Below are 18,313 nucleotides of genomic sequence, written 5' to 3'. Positions count from 1 at the left end.
ATAGGTTCGAGATGAGGGAACAACCTTGGCTGATTATACCGGAAGGATTATAGTATACATAGATCCGGAGATATTCTGAACATCTGTATTCCATAATCAGTTCTCCCCTGTCATCGACACATAAAATGCCATCCCCGTATGCGTTTGACAGACATCCCGGTCTATAGAGCCATCATACTCCCACAAGGATCTACAGTCTAGCTCTGTCGCATGTCCTAACCCATGAAAACAGCTCATCGTGCTCAAGTCGATCGATCGCCTCCTTCTTCAAAGCAATCCGTACCTCCCAGAGCGACTTCCCTTCTTTCATGGCAGGCGAACCGGCCGGATGACGCGGGAGAATATAGCAATACCCTTCCAGCCGGTTCTCCAACACCTCGATGCTGACGACCCTGCCTAGCAAGGATCCAAAATCAAACCCGTAGATATCCATCTTCCGTAGGCTTGTAATGGCAACATCGGGTGGAAGCATAACCGAGCTACTCCAGTCTGAACACCCAGCAACATGATTGATGATGCCTTGCACGTATTCGCGAGTGATGGATCGGCATGCGGTTCGACTTTTCCAGGCGAGCTTGGTAAGCGTGAGGATGTGGGCTTTGGTGATGGCTTTTGAATCGGTCGGGGCGGATTCCAAGTCATGGGCGGTGCAATCGGCCTTTGCCAGAGCGATACAGTTCCCAATGTGGTTCCTTAGCAACGTGGGATGCAGCAGACGGCGAGACTCGACGATGCGCGTGCATGAAACGCTCGGCAATGAGCCATCGGCTGTGTTGTTCCGGGTCGGGGATGGCCCCAATCGTGCTCGCATACAACAGAACCACAGCAGTGCCGAGACAATATCATCGGTGGTCAGGGGGTCCATGGCTTCCGATGAACTCTGGATACTGTCGACAAGGTCGGGGAGCAGGGAGAGGCAGGCATTCTTCAGCACGGTGATTTTCTCCGGGTCCAGAGAGTATTTTCGATTCACAGATAGTTCCCCGGGGTAGTTGGGCTTAGGGTTATGTGCATAACCGGAACTCCCGTATTCATCGGGCATGTTCTGAAGGCGCGAGGCGGAATTTGCAGCAATCCAGCCCCGTCCGAATGCATCACTCGGGGGACACATCAGAGGGGCTTCTGTTGCTGGTGTTGGAAATTGACAGTAGTGCGAGAGGGATTGTAGAATCACCACAATTCCATAGCCATCGACGAATTGGTGGTGAAAGCATACGGTCAGGATGATCCCGTCTTTCATGATGTTTGCTTGAAATCGGAGGGCAAACGTCGGGTACGAAGTCGGGATTTTGGGGTCACCTGGGATGAAGTCTTCGGTGAAGACCGTCTCCGGGGACGATGAGATGAGGGAAATGGGTTTGTCTGGATGGTAGCGAGTGATGAGCATGGGAAGCTCCTCGCCGAGATAGGCCTGGCTCGGAGGGTGCACTTCTAAGATGTTGGATTTGTCTGCGTTGGTGGTGGATTTGGTGATATTTCCTGCCAGGTTTGGCCATTGAGAAACCAAGGATGATAGGCCTTGGTTGAGTATGGCAGCCCCGTCACGAGGGTCCTGTAAGTGATAGGACAGAAACCAGTATGCATGCATTGGCATCAGTATATGGTCGAGTGGGGAGAGTGTGTAGGGTTTGAAGTTCAGCGGTTCGGCCATGGTTGGAATGAGGAATGAACTGAGCTGGAAGTGTATGTGTGTGTGGTGAAGAGGAAGTAGAACGGTGACTGTGCTTGAGATGGTATTTATGATTACACGCAGCTTGCTACAGCTGGGTAGATTGATTATCTTCATTCATCATGACGATTCATGAAGAAGATGCTTAGAAACTGGATTTGAGGGATTGCCATGGCCTGCAGTATCTCTTCGGATGTACTCTACCAATTACTGACCCTCTCGGTGACTGTTGTCGATCCGTGGCCAAAGAAAACCGGTTCTTATCTTTTTTTTTTTTTTTTTTTTTTTGGTGACAAGCAGATCGATCCAATAATTACGTACATTGTTAGGTGCTATGTGACAGGAAGGACGCTTTGGGAATACGGATAATCGGATGAAATGAGCATCTACAGATACTTCCACCATGGGTATTGGTGTGAGATAAGTGCTAAGGGCTGACAACATTATATGCCATTCATTATATGACTTGTCAATGGCGGGTGTGTGTGAAAATAAGTTCCAGGGTAGTGATTTGTTGGCTTTGTTGGCCTGATGGATTTTCGGAGGTCTCATGCTGGCATCAAGAATGACTGAAAAGGGAACCGTGCAGCCACACATGACCTTCACCCTGCATCCAAAGCAAGGCAGGAGGCCACCCCAACAAGTATTAATTTCGTTATCGCTCAAGTGCAAGCAGCCATGCCAATGATATCATGCTGAACCCTACAATCCTGGCCTTGGAGCCATGATTCATCCCCGCAACCACATAAATAGAACAGGTATCAAATCTCCGGTTGGATCCACCAATTTGGCCAGCAGTGAGAGGGCGTTGCACATCCAATCATGTTGGCCCTGTCCCTTTCCGGAGTCTTTTTCCTTCTCGCTCTGTTGGTCATTTACCGGCTTTTTTTCCATCCCCTCCACAACTTCCCCGGCCCGAAGGTGGCTGCCATCTCCGGCCTCTACGAATTCTACTTTGATGTGGTCAAAGATGGGTCGTATCTCTGGCAAATTGAGAAAATGCATCTCAAATACGGTATACAACCCTGACATATGCCCCGCAAATCCCAGCGTGCGGCTGACCCGAATTCTCCCAGGCCCCATTGTGCGCATCAACCCTAGTGCGCTGCACATCAAAGATCCTTCATTCTTCAGTGAGATCTACTCTGGGATAACGCGCCCACGAGACAAACTTTTGCCATCAACTCGAATATTCGGATCTCCCACTTCAATCATCTCAACAACAGATCACTATCACCATTCCAAGCGGCGCAGGATTTTTCAAAGGTATTTCACCAAAGACTCCGTCCGGCGAGCACAACATTCCCTGCATGAGAACGCGAATAAGCTGGTTGACGCGTTGAATAACAATGCAAAATCATACCAGCCGCTTAACTTGAGCGCTGGGTTTGCAGCTCTAACTACAGATGTGATCACGCCGCATCTTTGTGGAAGCAGTATCGGCTGTCTTAGTCGTGATGACTTCCAGAATGATGTCCAGGAACAGGTGCAGGAAATCGAGAGATTTTCTCATATCAATCGCTTTGTACCATTCCTTGAGATGCCGCGTGCCATTTCAATCATTCTTGTGGCTCTGTCCCCGCGAGCCAGAAAGTTTGCCACGTTGGAATGGAAGATCCATCGCTTTTTGATGACTGCAGTTAATCAGAACAACCTGCCGAAAAACATCTTGTCAGAAGCATTCACAAATGTGGATGTTCATGCAGAGGAAAGGTGTTGAACAAGAATACACGATGAGGGGAGCTTCTTGCTTCGAGCTGGTACGGAGACATCTGCTGCGGCTTTAAGCGTGACGAGGTTTTGTTTGCTTGAGGATAAAAAGGTTTTTTTACAGGTTGCGCGAAGAGCTTAGATCTGTGATGCCTCTACCGTCGAGTTGTCCGTTACTGTCTGACCTTAACTCGTTGCCGTTTCTGGTATGGATATCAAATGATTAATGGCCTCTATAGAGAGAATGTGTTGACACACCCACATAGAGGGCCGTCATCTTCGAAGGACTACGCCTTTCTGGGGGTTCTCGCGCGCACTGCACGGATCCCGCGCAATGAAAATCTTTACTACAAAGGCTGGATGATACCAAAGGGTGTAAGTGTCCGCTTCTATTGGAACAATTATATATCTCGAGGCGTTGCAAACTGAATACTTGTTATAGACCCCCATAAGCCAAATCATTCATTTCGTACACATGGATCCGCAGATTTTCCCTGATCCACATACATTCTCGCCTGATCGCTGGATCGAAGCTACTCAGCGACAGGAAAATCTCGAAAGTATGATGATGATCTTCAATAAAGGAAGCAGACAGTGCTTAGGTCAACAGTGAGTGGGAATTCTATCTCGACGAGCTTTATCCTTATTCATCACTGCTAACCCATGTTGGAAGCATGACAATGGCAGAGATGTATTTGGTCGTGTCCAAGATTGTACGCTGTGTTGACATGGATCTTTATGCAACATCTGCTGATGATGTCTTGCCTCATCGAGACCATGGTTTTGCGGCTCCGAGAAATGCCCGCCGAGGAATGCTGGTCACTTTATCCAGTCTTGTAACTAGTTAGGCATTGCCTTTATAAAGTAACAGTTGGTATCAGTACGGGGATCGGTATGTATGTAGGATTCTGGCTTACATCACACAAAGGCCCTCGGGATTCCCTCACTCAGGAGGATATTGCAGAGATTAGGTCCCATAAAGTCAACTGTCGAGGCGTGGGCATCCCCAAGTGCAGAATAGCACCATAGCAAGTCATCAATACCAGAACCCAAACCACCTACCGTACCTTGGTCAAAGGTCGGGGACATTGCCGCATCATCACGCCTCCACCCTGACGATTCCGAGAACCCCTTCTCCCGGCCCGGGTCACCCGGTGCCCGGCGACTCCGTCTACGCACTTGCCATTGGCGTCTTAAAATCCCCAGGAAAACACTCGTGCGTCTAGCATTCTCGAAACAGCTGGCCATCTTGTCGAGGGCGCGGAAGCATGTACTCAGATGGGTGACCAATTGCTGGTCCGAAGACATGGGTTTCGTGGGAACAGTGTTGAATATGAGGATCAAGGCAGCCGAGAATACGAACGAGACCATTTGGATGTTGGACTTTTCGAAGCCGTAAGCTCGCTCGTACCGCAATAGAAGCTGGACTATGGCAACGGCGGAGTCGATGCACATTTTGCGAGCGTGGCCGGACCCGGGGCCTTGAGGGGGTTGGGGCTGGATGTATCGTCGGGAGATGTAGGGCTTGTGGCAGTGTATCATGAATTGGTGGTATTGCATGCTAGGTATGTTAGACTTGCTGGGATGGTTGAAAGTGAGGCTGGCTTACTGAAGAGTGAGGACATGTGGGAGTGGAGTAGTGAGACTGGAAACTTCATCGGCTGTTAACTCCTCTGGAAGGTCTATCCGCCATTGTCCGAGTTTATTCACAGTTACTACGGCAAGCTCCTGCAGGACGTGGACCGAGATCTCAGAACAACCGTATCTTCACCTGTTAGCTTCTTCGGGCTCAAATGAGAGGGAGACCTACAAGACATCCGTAAGAGGGAGCATGATTTCGTAAAGTGAGAGCCATTCGCGACACAGTAAACTGAATGGAATATGGGCCAACGTGGCACCAACGGCAGGATATGGCTTCCAGCACGTTAAGGATAATGTCCTTGCAGCTGGCTTTTGCACGGTGACGATGTCCATGCGGCTTTGAGCAGAGCGGCCCAGGTAAAAGCCCCAGAATCTGACTAGTGAGTGACGATCGAAGATACTTGGACAAGGACTCACTGTTCGTTAAGATACACTCCCCAAAACACCATGCGGCGTACCTCGGCGTCCTGGTGCGGGATGATACCCTTTTCCACGTATGGAGCCATTTCCAGGTGAAGACCGAGGTCCAGGGTGAGTCGCATTGCCATACCTTCTGTCAGTTAGCTGGAGCTATGTGCTATTGTTGTCCTGGGACTCACCGCTGTACAGCCAGCCACGGGTATCCCGAGTACAGGATGCCTCATGAGTGCTGAGTAAGACCAGGGCTTGGATTGTAGCTATCGACGGGGTGTCCAGTTCGAGTTCGACGAGAATCTTCGCCCGATCGCCGAAATATTCAGCCAACGACCGAGGAAAGGTCACAAAGTCGGGATGATATTTAGGCTCATAAGCCGCGCCCAAGGCACACATGGCGTCCGACAGGGCCCGGGAGTAGTAGGGCGTGGCGAGACTCTCGTCTTGACTCTGCGCTCGAGCCCGCCAAAAGCTCTCTGCGTCGATGATATGCAAACTGGGATCCTGCCACGTGAAGAAGAGCTCTAAGAGATGTCTTTCGAACCCCTCATCGATATCATGGTCGAGCTGAGCACTCTCCAGCAGCTCAGGGGCGTCGCGGGCAATGGTCACGGGCGGCGTGACATCCACCAGAGCATCCAGCAGCGTCAGATTCGAGGTGGATCCAAAGTATCGGAGTTGACCATCGTGGGTGACTTGCAGCCGCCCGAGTCGGCAGGAGAGCTGATCGGTGACTTCGTCGTCGCTATCCCAGTCCCCATCGCCGGGAATCTCCTGGGCGACGGTGTCTTCCCATGTAGGTCTCGATTGCTCTGGTGGATGCACGGAGTTGGGCGCAGTCTCCCCAAGTGATTCACCCTCTGAAGGATGGGAGTTATGGGCGCCGCTGTTCAATGAGATGGGAGTTGTTGGCACGATGGTGCTATTGGGAAGCTTGGGGTTTCCTTCGATACTGGTGGATTTCTCCGAATACGACACGTCTTCACATTGCAGTTCCAATGCATCGAGTACGTTCTTCAGGATGCGATGGTCCTCCTCACCCATGGTGGGAACTGGGAGCTCACAGCCTCTGATGTAGTGCACCAGGCTGTCGACCCTCCGTGCGAGCAAAGCCACGGCCTGGCGGACAGGGACTTTTCGTTTATCGTCACCTTGCCGGTAGCGACAAGTTTTGCCTCGGATTGCGCAGTTCCTACAGGTTGGGGTACCGCCGCCACACTGTTGAGCGTCAGTCGCGTCCAGTCAAAGCCAGGGGAAGTATACCTTGACTTTCCCATCTCGACAAGGGATGCATGCCGTGGTGACATGTTTCCGGAGAGACCGATGGCTTCTGGGTTTGGTGGGCATTTCCACGATACATTCCGAGCACTCGGTCAAGGTGGATTTCATTGAGTCGGCCGGAGAACGGGAGAGCATGAAAACCCCACTCGGAAATCGAATCCCGGCCAGGGTTCCGCTGCGGAGGATCGAATTCCGCATCCAAGTGCATGGATCGATCTCGCTTGTTGTGTGATTTCAGCAGTTGCGGGGGATTCTCCCGTGCAGGATCAATGGCTGTGCGTTTTCACGGGTCGAGGCTATGTGGTGGTGATGGAATATATATACGCCCATCCGTCCATCAATTCCTCTTGCTCCCTGCACTGCTGCGCTTTCCATATTGTCACGGTCGGGGTGGCGATCAGACAGCTAGATCCAACATTAGACGCAAAGAATGGAAAAGGCAATGTGGCTCGAGAATATTCCACGATTGCTGATGCCCGGATAACCAGTCGAGACACTCCAGGAGGAGCCATGACGTGATCGTCGAAGGGACCCGAGAAAGAGCCGAGGCCATCACATGACCGGTAGAAAACATTCACGTGACTCATCCCGTTCTTCGGATGCCAAGCCGAAGTGGGGATCGCGCTGTCAGTACCACCTTACGGAATAGATGGGGATCAGTGGACGATGCAGGGTCGCGTAGGAGGTCCCAACACTTTCATCGTTCTACACTTGACACCACCTTAGCTCAATATGATTTTTTCTCGCAGTTGTTGGAACACGTCATTTTCTGGCTGCCTTGCCGAGAAGGCAGTGCCCATAGATCCATCGGGCCCGACGGGCACGGGATTCCGCACCCGCTCCAACGATCCCGATGAGGCATCGTCATGCGGCGCGCGCCTTCAGCTATAAAAGCATGCTGAGCTCCAGGAGACTGTGATGATATTTCTCACATTAATCTCAGATAACAATCACTCTTCTCTCCCTCTCCAACCCATTTTATAAACACATATCACGACCATGCCCGCCATAACCACCACCGTTGAAATCGCCGCTCCCCCCTCCACAGTCCGAGCAAAGGTACATCTCCCCTCCTTCTCTCACTTTCTTACCTGTATTGATTCCCTCACAGTTCCTCGACTTCGCCTCCATCCCCAGCTACACCCCTACCGGCTTCATCCGATCCATCGTCCCCGCGGACAACAAACCTCCCACGACCCTTCAACCGGGCGATAAGCTCACCTGCATCGTCGGCTACGGCAAAATGACCTTCACCCCGGTTGTTCGCCAGAACACCCCTTCATTATTTAGTTGGATCGGCTCCCTCCCGGGCGTCTTCACGGGAGAGCACCGGTTCGTGTTCGAGGAGATACCTAATCAGCCCGGTCGGACGAGATTAGTCCATGAAGAACGGTTTAGTGGCATGTTGGGGTTTCTGATGGGCGGGAATTTGATGGCCAACGCGGCGGGGTGGAATGAGAATACTAGATCCGGGTTTGAGTCGTTTAATCGGGATTTTAAGCTTTGGGTGGAGGGGAAGTGATACCAGATGGGTAGTGGATGGTTATGATAGATATAGATATAATATGTAATATAAAAGGAATGTTTTTCTGTCTGTTTTCATGATCGAGATTGCACTTGCGAGTCTTTAGGCTTGTGTACTCCGTAATGGGCTCGTTCCCTGGACCAGCCAATAGCAGCTAGTCAATCAACTCACCACGTGCGTGTGTCATTTCCCCTCCAATGTTATGGTATCATCTCTGCCTAAGGCGTCAGCTCATGCTAACAGTCTACTCGTCGCTACGCCTTACCCACCCCGAACAAGCAACCCAAACTATTATTAACAATCAGTAACGTGATCAAGGCATGTACCAGTGTGCAGTAATTTGGGAGCTGACCGAAACCCCTCTGCCCCAGGCCCAGGCCCAGGCCCAGGCCCTGCCCCACAATCCAGTCTAACCCGATCGGGGGTGCAGTTCGCCGGCCATCGTTTGAGCCCTCATCCTGCCATCATCCATCTGAATCATATGGCGAGGAGCTGTCTGAATCGGTGATGGAGGCTCCAGGCAGTGAAATTATGGTTGTGATGATCCACGGCAAGATCAGAGATATAAAGCCCGTCCGTATCCTCCAGTTCTGGTCATCATCACATCGCTCATTCATCGCTCTTTACAGTATTCCTTACTTGTCTCTCTTTCATTCTTTCATTATTCTTATTCATTGATTCTGTCTTTAAGGCAAGATGCGTCTAACCCAATCTCTATCCATCCTCCTCCCCCTCGCCACCCAGGCCCTCGCCTCCTGCGAGCCCGAAATTCCCTTCCACCCGCCCAAATACACCCCTGATTCGCTGTCCACCGTGTTCAACCAGGTCGACGCCTCTATCCAGACCCTTGTCGCCGCCGGGGTGTTTAACAACACCTCCTTCTCCGTGCAGGTCGCTTCCCGAGATGGTCCTCTCCATGCTATCTACCACGCCGGTCAGGATACGGCCAACCCTGTGAACGGATCCTCGGCGTACCGTGTCGCAAGCAATACCAAGCTGTTCACTGCACTCGGAATCCTCAAGGAGGAGGCAGCTGGACGGTTGAGTCTGGATGATCGCATCACGAAGTTTGTACCGGCCCTAAGGGGCGTCGGTAATAAGATCCAGTGGGAGAATATCACCCTCCGGACGTTGTTGGCTCATTTGAGTGGGATTCCGGATAATTGTATGTCTTTTCACCCGGTCATGACTGGGAAGTTGGCTAACCTACGTCATCAGATGCCGAGGATGATTTGGTCCTCTCGCTGTCGGATCCCACTGTGGTGGGTCTGCCTCCGGTGACTGCGGAAGAGAAGGCTGCGTTGCCCACTTGTGAGGGGTTCTCGGATTATGAGACCGCTTGCTCGGTTACTGGTGAGTTTGCTTTCCTTCCTGGGTGATTGGTGATTGGTGATTGGTGATGGCTAATAGTTCGCAGACCTGCTAGACTGGGTGGAAGATGCAACCCCCGTTTTCCCTCCAAAACGAGAAGCCTCGTACAGTAACGTCGGGTTTGATCTGCTCGGTCTGGTTCTGGCGAACGTTAGTAATACCACGTACGAACAGTACGTCCAGAGGGCGATTCTGCAGCCCCTGAATCTGACGGGCTCGGCATTCACCCCGCCAGCCACTGGCATTGCTATCGAGGATAGCTACTGGGGGGTGGATCTGGGAGCTGGAAACCCGTATGTCCATCTGACCATCACGAGAAGTGCCGAGCTAACGTATGCAGATCCGGTGGCTTGTACAGCAGCGCCAATGACATGATCACCTTCCTTCGGTACGCTCTCGTCCACGCCAACAGCATCACTCCGGCTCTGAACTGGTTCCTGCCCGCGGCCTATTCGTCCGGCTCGCACTCCTACCTCGGTTATCCCTGGGAGATCTTCCGGAGCCCGGCCATCCTCCCCAATAGCACCCGGACCGTCACTATGAACACCAAAGGTGGTGGTTTGACGGGCTACTACAGCTATAGCTTCATTCTTCCGGTGTATGATCTCGTCCTGTTCATGGGCGTGGCGGGCGACCTGACCGGACTGAACGATTTGCTCGACGAGGTGGTGGATCCGATTGTCGTCGGCGCGGAAACAATCGCCCAGAAGCAGCTCAACGCGACGTATGCTGGCACGTACGTCGCCACCGACATCGGGTTGAACTCATCCCTCACTCTGAGCCACTCCTTGCAGCAATCGCTGTATATTTCCGAGTGGGTGTCCAACGGCACCGACGTGCTGGCTGCCCTTGTGCCCCTGGTCGCCAACCAGGCCGGTACGGGCGACAACATTTATTTCCAGATTATACCCACGTTTGAGACACGCGTCGCGGCGGATGGTAATGTGGGAGAGGTGTGGCGGTTGATCAACGTGATGAATGGCAATGGTGGCGATACCGAGACTCGGGGAAACGCGACCTCCATCTGGGCGGACTACTGCGTGTCCAATATCGACCCGCTCGCTTATGCGGGAGTGGCTTTGAATGAGGTCGTCTTCTGGCGGGCGGGCAATGCCAGCGCGCCGGTGATCGAGGCCGAGCTGTCGGCTTTCCGGGTGCTGTTGGCAAAGGAGTAGGCTGCAGCTTTCATTCCGACCAATGTATGCTATTTGTAGACTGTTTGCGTTTAGATAGTATGGTCTATAATCGACCTTGTTTCCCAGATCCCACTCCTTCATATTTGTTACCGGTGGTGATTCCAAGAACCGTGCTCAAAAAAGGAAAAACATATGAACCCTGTCTCGTCAGTATCAGTCATGCAATGCATGAAGCCGACTCACCATTCTTCCGCCTGCGCCCCCGTAATATCCAACCCAATCCTTTCCTGCAAGATCCTCATCTGACCATCAATAAAATCCTTCCACCTCGTCGGACAATGTACCGAGGCAGCTGCACGAGATAGCGGCCACACCAGCGAGTACACCCACCCGCTCGCAAAGGACTCCGTGTTCTCCCTATCCCCAACGGAATATCGTAGCTGACTGGGTACACTCGCACATATGTCCTGAATAACACTGGCGATGACCTCCCGGCATTCCTCCACCTTGGCATGTCGTGGATCATCCTTCTCCGGTGTCGAGGCATCCAACTGCGCCAAGGTCTGGTCCAGCAGACGTTCCTGGATAAACAGTCGCACCATGCGCAGGGTATTCCAGTTCTGAGCAATACGGTAGGTGGCGTAGACGTCGTAGGGAGGATCACGGGGCTTGGATTCCTCGCCAGGTGATTCGGCTGTGGGGGGGACTGGTAGGAGTAGGAGAGGGGCATGTTCTGCATCAGGAGGAGGACTTCCCGGTCGAGATCTTCCCATGCGTTGTCAAATGTGCTTGAGGCTGGATGGCATTGGTCGTGGGGAGGTTCCACGGCCCGCAGGATACACATGCGGTCCATGAGGCCCCAGAACCGGAGTTGGAACTCGGAAACCTCAGATCGACGGGCATATAGGATGGCTCGCATCTGCGGGGAAAAAGTGGTTCTCCGTTGGATGCAGTCCAGGAGAAGGCAGCTCACTAGATGGAGGTACAGGCTCTGGCCAGGGACGGTGAGGAGGGAAGGCCCCTGCAGGACGCGGGTGACAAGTAGGGAGAAGGCGCCGTTGACGTGGCGGGACCATTCCACGCGCCCTTCGCCGGAACGAGAGACGAGTCCGGCAAATTGAGCCAGCAACATGACGGAGCAGAAGATGAAAGGGAGCTGGCCGGGGCCGGTGGACCGCAGCGAGGCCTGCAGCCCGCGCCCGAGGCGTTGCAGGGCCACGCCGTACTTTTCGCGCGCGGGAGTCAGTAAATCTGGGCGATTCTGCTCGTTGGCGAGGCAGGCGAGGCTGACGGCTTGCATCGAGGCCGTGAGGAGGGGCGCGCACTGGGATCGATCGTGGAGAGGGAAGGCGTATTCGGCCAGGATGCTCTCGGTATTCTGCGAGCGGAAGCGGGTGACGGCGATGTTGAGGGCCGTGTCCACCACCAGCTGCGCCTCGGGGGCGGGAATCCAGGTCTGGCGAGGGGGATGGGCAGGGGGCCTTGACTCTGAGGGATTCTGGCTGCTATACCGTAGCACCACGGCGTCGGTCACGTTTCGGAAGTTGACATCGATGTCGGCGCGATAGCCGCTGCACACGCGACCGGCATTGCGGCACTGGCTACATCCGGGGCGCCGTTTGTCGCACTGGACAGGCAGGTTAGTGGGTACATGATATGAGGGGGAGGGGTTTACTTTGAGGCGTCGGATCCGACAGGGCTCACAGGCCTTGGAGGGCTTGCCGCAGTACACCATGCTGGGAGGGGGTGGGTGCGTGAGGGGAAAACACATGGCCGAGAGGTGAATGACACTAAACCAAGGCTTAGCTCGTGGCTAAGCCTTGAGCCGCGCCGGGGATCCACCGCTTCAATTCAGGGGCAGTGGTTGGATTCGATGGGCCCGTAGGTTCGGCTGGATGTTGGGGTTTATAGAAATCTTTGTAGAAGCCATACAGTAAAGGGGGCATGTATAGGTATTGATCGATACCCGTGGTTCAGGTGGCCAGTTAGGGGAAGGTTGGTAAGATCAATACAGCCACACGGGGACAGCTCGTTCTTTACGGTATTGCATTACAGCCTAATCAACGGAGGCAATATTCTACGATTTCTGCAGGTAAATATTCCTGTCTCGCTCTTATTAAGACTAAAGGGGAACTTCTGATTCTATTCTGATATTTTCTTTCAGATCGTGCAAGATCAAATGTGTGGAAAGCCGAGTGAAAACGTAGATCAAGTGATGTATATATTTATCTAACTGTTTTATTTCAATGGTTTCTTGGATAAAGGGAAACAATGAAAAGAAAGAACATAGAAAGGAAAACGGACTTCCAGCTTTTTCAATATATTACTTCCTGTACCCTCAGCAGACGGTATATCTATGTATGAAAACAAGTCCTGCTCCCTCTTAGGAACTGGACGACTCCGCCCTTTCGTCATCTCTGACGTCTGCATCCTTGTCCAGCACCACCCTACTGTCCCCTGAGTCCTTTTCATCTACGGTGATCTCACTCTTGGCAGGCTTGATCTTCACAAAGAGCACCATGATGATCAACCCCAGCCCGGCCAGGGCAACCGCCAACCAGAGCGCCGCCTGGTATCTCGCTCGCAAGCTTCCGGACACCTGGGCCGAAGTGAAATCTCCCCAGCCCAGCCAGAAGCTGATTCCCAGAAATAGGACACTGTTGGCAACGGCTGCAGCCAGTCCCTGTTGTCTTTCAGGCAAACAGGTGGTCACAAAAACATTGGTGACGTTATAGGTGACATCCATGCCCAGCGTACCGCAGATCATGGCCGGGAAGACATAGGGCCAGTATCCGGCATCATGGGGCATGATGGCAAACAGCAGCGGCGCTATCAGCCACCCGATTCCCGAGATCACCAGCAGCACCGTTCCCGGGATGATATGCAGAAACAGTCCGCCTAAGAGACTGAAGAAGATTCCCCCGAGTGCAAATGGTACGAAGTAGGCGACCACCAGCAGAGGCGACGCCTGCATGATGTTCTCCATGTACTCGACGCAATACAACAGCCAGATTCCAAACACACCGTAGAAACAGAACAGCCCGAGGCAGAGGGAAGCCATCTGTGGGATCCGGAAGAGACTGAGAGGCAGCAGCGGCTCCGAGGCCACCCAGCCCTCGATGTAGATTGCACCCATCAGGATCAAACTGCCCACGATCAAGGTGATATAAACGTATGGCGTGCGCCAGCCATCGGGCGCATGACCACACTCGTTGATGGCGAAAAAGATCAGGATGAGACTACAGAAGAAGAGGATGGCCCCGGCCCAGTCCATCGCAATGTCCGGATGCGGAGGCTTGTGACGGATACTCGTAGGGACCGAGATGACGACCGTGACGAGGGCTAGAAAGAGAAGCATTGCCCCTATCCAGAAGTACCACCGCCAGTCGAGAAATTCTCCTGTCATGCCGGAGACGAAGATGCCGGCGACAAAGCCGATGGGTGCACAGGCACCATAGATGCTGAAAATCAGGTTCTTGCGCCAGCCCGGGCGATAGGTAGAGCCCAGGAGCATGATGCCCGCGGATAGAAAGGCAGCAGGGCCAAACCCCTGTAACGCACGGCAAAAATACATCGTGAGGGCGTTCTTGGCGAAGCCAGCCACGAGAGACCAGAGGAGATGCCAGGCCAGCCCCCCTGCGAACACGACAAACCCGCCGTATCGGTCGGCGAGGCGGCCAAAAAAGAGCAGGGACGCGCCAGCCGTCAGGGCAAAAGCACTGGATGGCCAGCTTGATGAGGCTTCGGGGATGTCCAGCCCTTCTGCTAGGGACGGGAGTAGAACATTGAAGCCGGAGATGAAGTATTCCTGTATGGGTTAGTCCACGGCCATCACGGGCCTGCGAGCAGGTGGACAGGACACGCTCAACCTACCGCCATAATTTGAGAAAGCACGAGTGAGAAACAGAAACCCAATTCTGAGGCCAAACTTGGGAATATGGCTGGTCTCATGCGACCGAGCCGCTCCAACTCTGCTGCCGAGTACGGGTCACCCATTCTCGCGTGGTGTGGGGCCAATCTCGCAATGAGTGATAAAGGAGTATTGCAACCTGACACTAACAAAAAGACTGAGCAAACTGAGCAGACTGAGAAGACTGGAAAGGAACAAGAAAGCCGGGGAATCAACAAGGGCAAGGGGGGTGAACCGCGATCAACATCAAACAAGGGGAGGCGTGGGTGGATTTGTAATGGGGGTTAATGCCTCCGGTCAGTGCAGCAGCAGCTAAGTGCAAGCCCCAGAGGCCCTCCGGCCGGTGGTTGGTCGAGGGGCGATCTATGACGGCCGGGATGCATGCAAGGTCGTCATCGGGCGGGCCCGGCATTCGCACTTAGGGCTGCATCCGGCGGGTCGGTAAATCCATTGGATGAACCACTCTCAGGCCATGATTCCCCCTCCTCCAATAAGCACCATACACATTGTTCGATTATATCAAACACCTGGTCCAATTATGCCTTGCACTAGGTGGTGGCCCATTGTTGGTCTGGTTGGTGTTGCCGCTACCCAAGCATCGCCGGCCCGCGCAGAGGAGCTGAAGCAACGGTGGGGGAAGAATGTAAGTTAGACTCACCCAGGCATACGAAGCAAAGGATCGACTGGACGATGAGTCCTGAAATTTGCTAGTGGGTGTTTTCAGACATCAGCACCTTTGTCCATCTGGACCATATCCACTGCCTTGCCAATCCCGATTGATATTGGGATTGTTGGCACCCCCTTCGACACAGTCGTCAGCTATCGGCCCAATAAACCCATACCATGCAGAATTCTGTTCATACCACTCATAAGCTAATATATTCAGTGCACATGTGCGCGCATTTATAATGCAAGCTAAGGCCTGGACATTCACGAGCGTATTAGATCACAAATGGCCTTTCCCCGGTGCGGCCTTGGGAGAGACTCTACATGATTATGCAAGAAGTGTCAGTGTATTGATCCAAGACTTCTTTCATAATGAGAGACCACCAACCGGGCACTTGCAGGGGATCCATTATTAAAGCAAAATCATGGTGGTCTCATCACCATGCTCCCATCCCAATGTCGGATTATAACAGGTGTTCAGCCTTAACAGAAACCTTGGCTCGACAGGGTGTCCAACCAGGTAGATACAGTGTATTATACAGGAAGCTCTGATGGGATCACACAGGATTGCTTATATTCTATTACCATTTCATATAGGAAGAGTAACACCTTTTTTTTGTTTTTCTTTTTCTTTTTTTTTTTTTTAAAAAAAAAAAAAAGAGATGCCAGATTCACTAGGTCTTTCTGCTGTTGGGTGATCCACAGCCAATCTATTCCTACCTCATACTTTACATTGTTGCGTCAGATCCGGGCCTTAACCTATCTAACAGATCAGAATATAGGTCGGTAGCTCCCTGGCATGCACAATTTGACCAGGGTACTTCGTACTGCAGCGGAATTTGCGGTGTTATGTATACTGGGGAGGGCCAATGCAACGGCAGAGGAGCAGGTGCACGTGCCCGTGCCACCTCAGGTACACCTTTCAGTTTCCCCGGACTGCAGTCCACCATTCTGGTGTCGGATGTTCAATCTCCACCTTGCAGGTGGAGAGAAATGGACACATGATCAAAGAATGGGAAACGGTCCAATGGGAAGCCCCGCGGACGCCAAGGTCCAACCAGTCAGCACTAACCCCCGCCAAGTGGCTGCTGATTGGTCAGATCGGCAGTCCGGCGCTGATGGCGGCGGCCCCCACCAACCGGGGGCATTTCCGGGCCCGGGCCTCTTCGTGCCCTCATCTTCCCGAGTCGTCTCCTGTCTACACTCAGTCTAGATACTCTGCATATCACTCAAGGCGCAATCCCATGGCGTCTTGGCCCCACTGGCGGCGGCCCCCACCCCGCATAGTAGGTAAGGGCCAAGGAAGAAGGCGCGTCCAAGCGTGTCCCTCGCCGATCATGTGAGTGAGAGACTGAGACCCCATTTCCCCCGGCCAAAAAGGAATGCCTCTCGTCTCGCCCCTTCTTCTCAATCAACCCAAAACCAACGGATGACACATGGGACACCAGCCGCTGGCCCGGAAATATACCCAAATCCAATCCAACCGGCACACGTGAAGAACAGTCATGGGCGTGATCGACGCGTGGTTGGGTTGTTTCTTGCTGATGGCCCTCGGGGGTCGCCTGGTGGCCGGCACCACCTGCTACTTCCCCGATGGCACGGAAGCAACCAACTACACGCCCTGCTCCGATGACGGGGTCTCCTTTTGCTGCAACGAAAACTCCATCTGCCTGTCTAACGGCCTATGCACCTCCATGCATCAACCTTATGTCCTCGGGCGGGGAGCCTGCACCTCTCAGAGTTGGAACGAAACCTCCGTCTGCGACGATGTCTGTCATGGAAGTACGTCTGCCCTCCTGGTTGGGAATCCCCTCTACCATCCGATGCACTGACTGACCACGGTTCAGTTACCACCGCGTGGGGGACAGCATGCTCGCTCATCCTTTACAGCGATGTAAATGGGAAAGCCCTTTACTGCCCCAATTCCATCATCTCCAATGGCACCAGCTCCATCGGATGCGCGGATGGCGTCTCTCCGATCCAGGTCGCTACTGGCCAGCCCATTGCCGGCAAGGCCTACCTGTCCAAATACACTCTCACTTCTTCCATCACCACGACCAATACCACCAGTAATAGCAGCAGCAGCAGCAATGACAATTGCGCAAATACCAGCAGCGGGAATACCAACAACAGCACCACCGGCAGCAACAGCACAAACGATGGAGACAAAGTCAGCCGGGAGACTCTAGCGGCGGTAGGAGCGGGCGTCGGCGTCCCACTGGGACTGCTGGCCATGGCCTCGCTGGGCTATGGATATAACGAAAGAAGAAAGCGGGTCCAACTGCAAAACTCTCCAGCCTTCATGTCTCAAATGCATCACACCACAGTATATCGATCCAACCTGGGGCCCAAAGAATTGTCCGGGCAAATTCCACTCCACGAGCTAGGGGAGATGAATCGGCATGAGCTGGCTGGTACAGTTCCGTGAACTGGAAGACTGGGACGGAGTAAGCAGCATCTGTCGGGTTAATGTGTTTCTTGTTTTTGTCGCTGCTATAGCCATTCTAATCAATTTTCTATCATCTGTTCTCTGTTCCCGGTGGACCCTTTCCTTTGTCTGGGACCGCCGTCGACAACTGGTGCGGCACCTGCCGCCAGATGCTCCCATCCCATCCCAATACCGTCTCCCGCTCTCTTTTATCGGTCTATGGCAGTAGGTCTCCGGCCCCTTATGCCGAGTTATCTTGTGAATCTCGTGCCGTGCTTAGCAGTCGCACCGAGTAAGCAATGGGGGATGCGACCGTGTGGTCGGTCGGTCATTCAACCCGGGTGAGCCAGCCGGCATTCAGTTCCAAAATCCGGACGAGATGGGTCTGTTCAAGAACAGGCGGTCACCAGGCGGGTTGAAACCTGTCCGGTGAGTGAGGAATTAATGCGGAACGAGGAAGCTATTGGCTTCGAGGAAGAGTCAATGGACTGACGGGCCATAGCAATCGATGCCGACAATGCCCGCACCGGCTGGGAGCCCTGATTATCCGCCGTCGAGTCGA

General features: G+C 53.2%; 8 protein-coding genes across 8 annotated transcripts; 4 read left to right on the top strand and 4 right to left on the bottom strand.

The window, feature by feature from the left end:
• Nucleotides 1-190: 190 nt before the first annotated feature.
• BO94DRAFT_589852 (uncharacterized protein) lies at nt 191-1,651 on the bottom strand (the record flags this gene model as incomplete). The annotated part of the gene is made up of 1 exon (XM_025615977.1): nt 191-1,651. One exon carries the CDS (start codon nt 1,649-1,651, stop codon nt 191-193), a length of 1,461 nt encoding a protein of 486 aa, XP_025463020.1.
• A 549-nt stretch (nt 1,652-2,200) lies between these two features.
• Nucleotides 2,201-4,262, top strand: BO94DRAFT_608392 (cytochrome P450). Its single transcript, XM_025616556.1, has 6 exons — nt 2,201-2,684; nt 2,746-3,365; nt 3,408-3,466; nt 3,504-3,585; nt 3,665-3,754; nt 3,822-4,262. The coding sequence occupies exons 1-6, from the start codon at nt 2,492-2,494 to the stop codon at nt 3,990-3,992; spliced, it is 1,215 nt and encodes a 404-aa protein (XP_025463019.1). The 5' UTR covers nt 2,201-2,491; the 3' UTR covers nt 3,993-4,262.
• A 35-nt stretch (nt 4,263-4,297) lies between these two features.
• Nucleotides 4,298-6,781, bottom strand: BO94DRAFT_476191 (Zn(II)2Cys6 transcription factor; the record flags this gene model as incomplete). Its single annotated transcript, XM_025608596.1, has 6 exons — nt 4,298-4,940; nt 4,989-5,144; nt 5,190-5,393; nt 5,438-5,573; nt 5,620-6,652; nt 6,698-6,781. 6 exons carry the CDS (start codon nt 6,779-6,781, stop codon nt 4,298-4,300), a joined length of 2,256 nt encoding a protein of 751 aa, XP_025463018.1.
• Nucleotides 6,782-7,364: 583 nt separating this feature from the next.
• Nucleotides 7,365-8,254, top strand: BO94DRAFT_578646 (SRPBCC domain-containing protein). The gene is made up of 2 exons (XM_025615221.1): nt 7,365-7,774; nt 7,827-8,254. Exons 1-2 carry the CDS (start codon nt 7,715-7,717, stop codon nt 8,235-8,237), a joined length of 471 nt encoding a protein of 156 aa, XP_025463017.1. The 5' UTR covers nt 7,365-7,714; the 3' UTR covers nt 8,238-8,254.
• Nucleotides 8,255-8,936: 682 nt separating this feature from the next.
• BO94DRAFT_525903 (serine hydrolase domain-containing protein) lies at nt 8,937-10,823 on the top strand (the record flags this gene model as incomplete). Its single annotated transcript, XM_025610331.1, has 4 exons — nt 8,937-9,405; nt 9,459-9,586; nt 9,651-9,904; nt 9,952-10,823. 4 exons carry the CDS (start codon nt 8,937-8,939, stop codon nt 10,784-10,786), a joined length of 1,686 nt encoding a protein of 561 aa, XP_025463016.1. The 3' UTR covers nt 10,787-10,823.
• Nucleotides 10,824-10,921: 98 nt separating this feature from the next.
• On the bottom strand, nt 10,922-12,482 carry BO94DRAFT_589847 (Zn(II)2Cys6 transcription factor domain-containing protein; the record flags this gene model as incomplete). Its single annotated transcript, XM_025615976.1, has 4 exons — nt 10,922-10,946; nt 10,991-11,328; nt 11,379-12,374; nt 12,423-12,482. 4 exons carry the CDS (start codon nt 12,480-12,482, stop codon nt 10,922-10,924), a joined length of 1,419 nt encoding a protein of 472 aa, XP_025463015.1.
• A 567-nt stretch (nt 12,483-13,049) lies between these two features.
• Nucleotides 13,050-14,887, bottom strand: BO94DRAFT_525898 (putative MFS multidrug transporter). The gene is made up of 2 exons (XM_025610330.1): nt 14,621-14,887; nt 13,050-14,555 (listed from the first exon to the last, which is right to left on the bottom strand). The coding sequence occupies exons 1-2, from the start codon at nt 14,741-14,743 to the stop codon at nt 13,131-13,133; spliced, it is 1,548 nt and encodes a 515-aa protein (XP_025463014.1). The 5' UTR covers nt 14,744-14,887; the 3' UTR covers nt 13,050-13,130.
• Nucleotides 14,888-16,708: 1,821 nt separating this feature from the next.
• On the top strand, nt 16,709-18,145 carry BO94DRAFT_539382 (uncharacterized protein). The gene is made up of 2 exons (XM_025612697.1): nt 16,709-17,105; nt 17,171-18,145. The coding sequence occupies exons 1-2, from the start codon at nt 16,829-16,831 to the stop codon at nt 17,749-17,751; spliced, it is 858 nt and encodes a 285-aa protein (XP_025463013.1). The 5' UTR covers nt 16,709-16,828; the 3' UTR covers nt 17,752-18,145.
• The last annotated feature ends 168 nt before the right edge of the window (nt 18,146-18,313 follow it).

This window comes from Aspergillus sclerotioniger (genome assembly GCF_003184525.1).
Source record: "Aspergillus sclerotioniger CBS 115572 chromosome Unknown BO94scaffold_35, whole genome shotgun sequence".
Taxonomy (NCBI): domain Eukaryota; kingdom Fungi; phylum Ascomycota; class Eurotiomycetes; order Eurotiales; family Aspergillaceae; genus Aspergillus; species Aspergillus sclerotioniger.
Note: the sequence above shows the minus strand (reverse complement) of the source record. Positions and strands in the feature narration are given on the sequence as shown.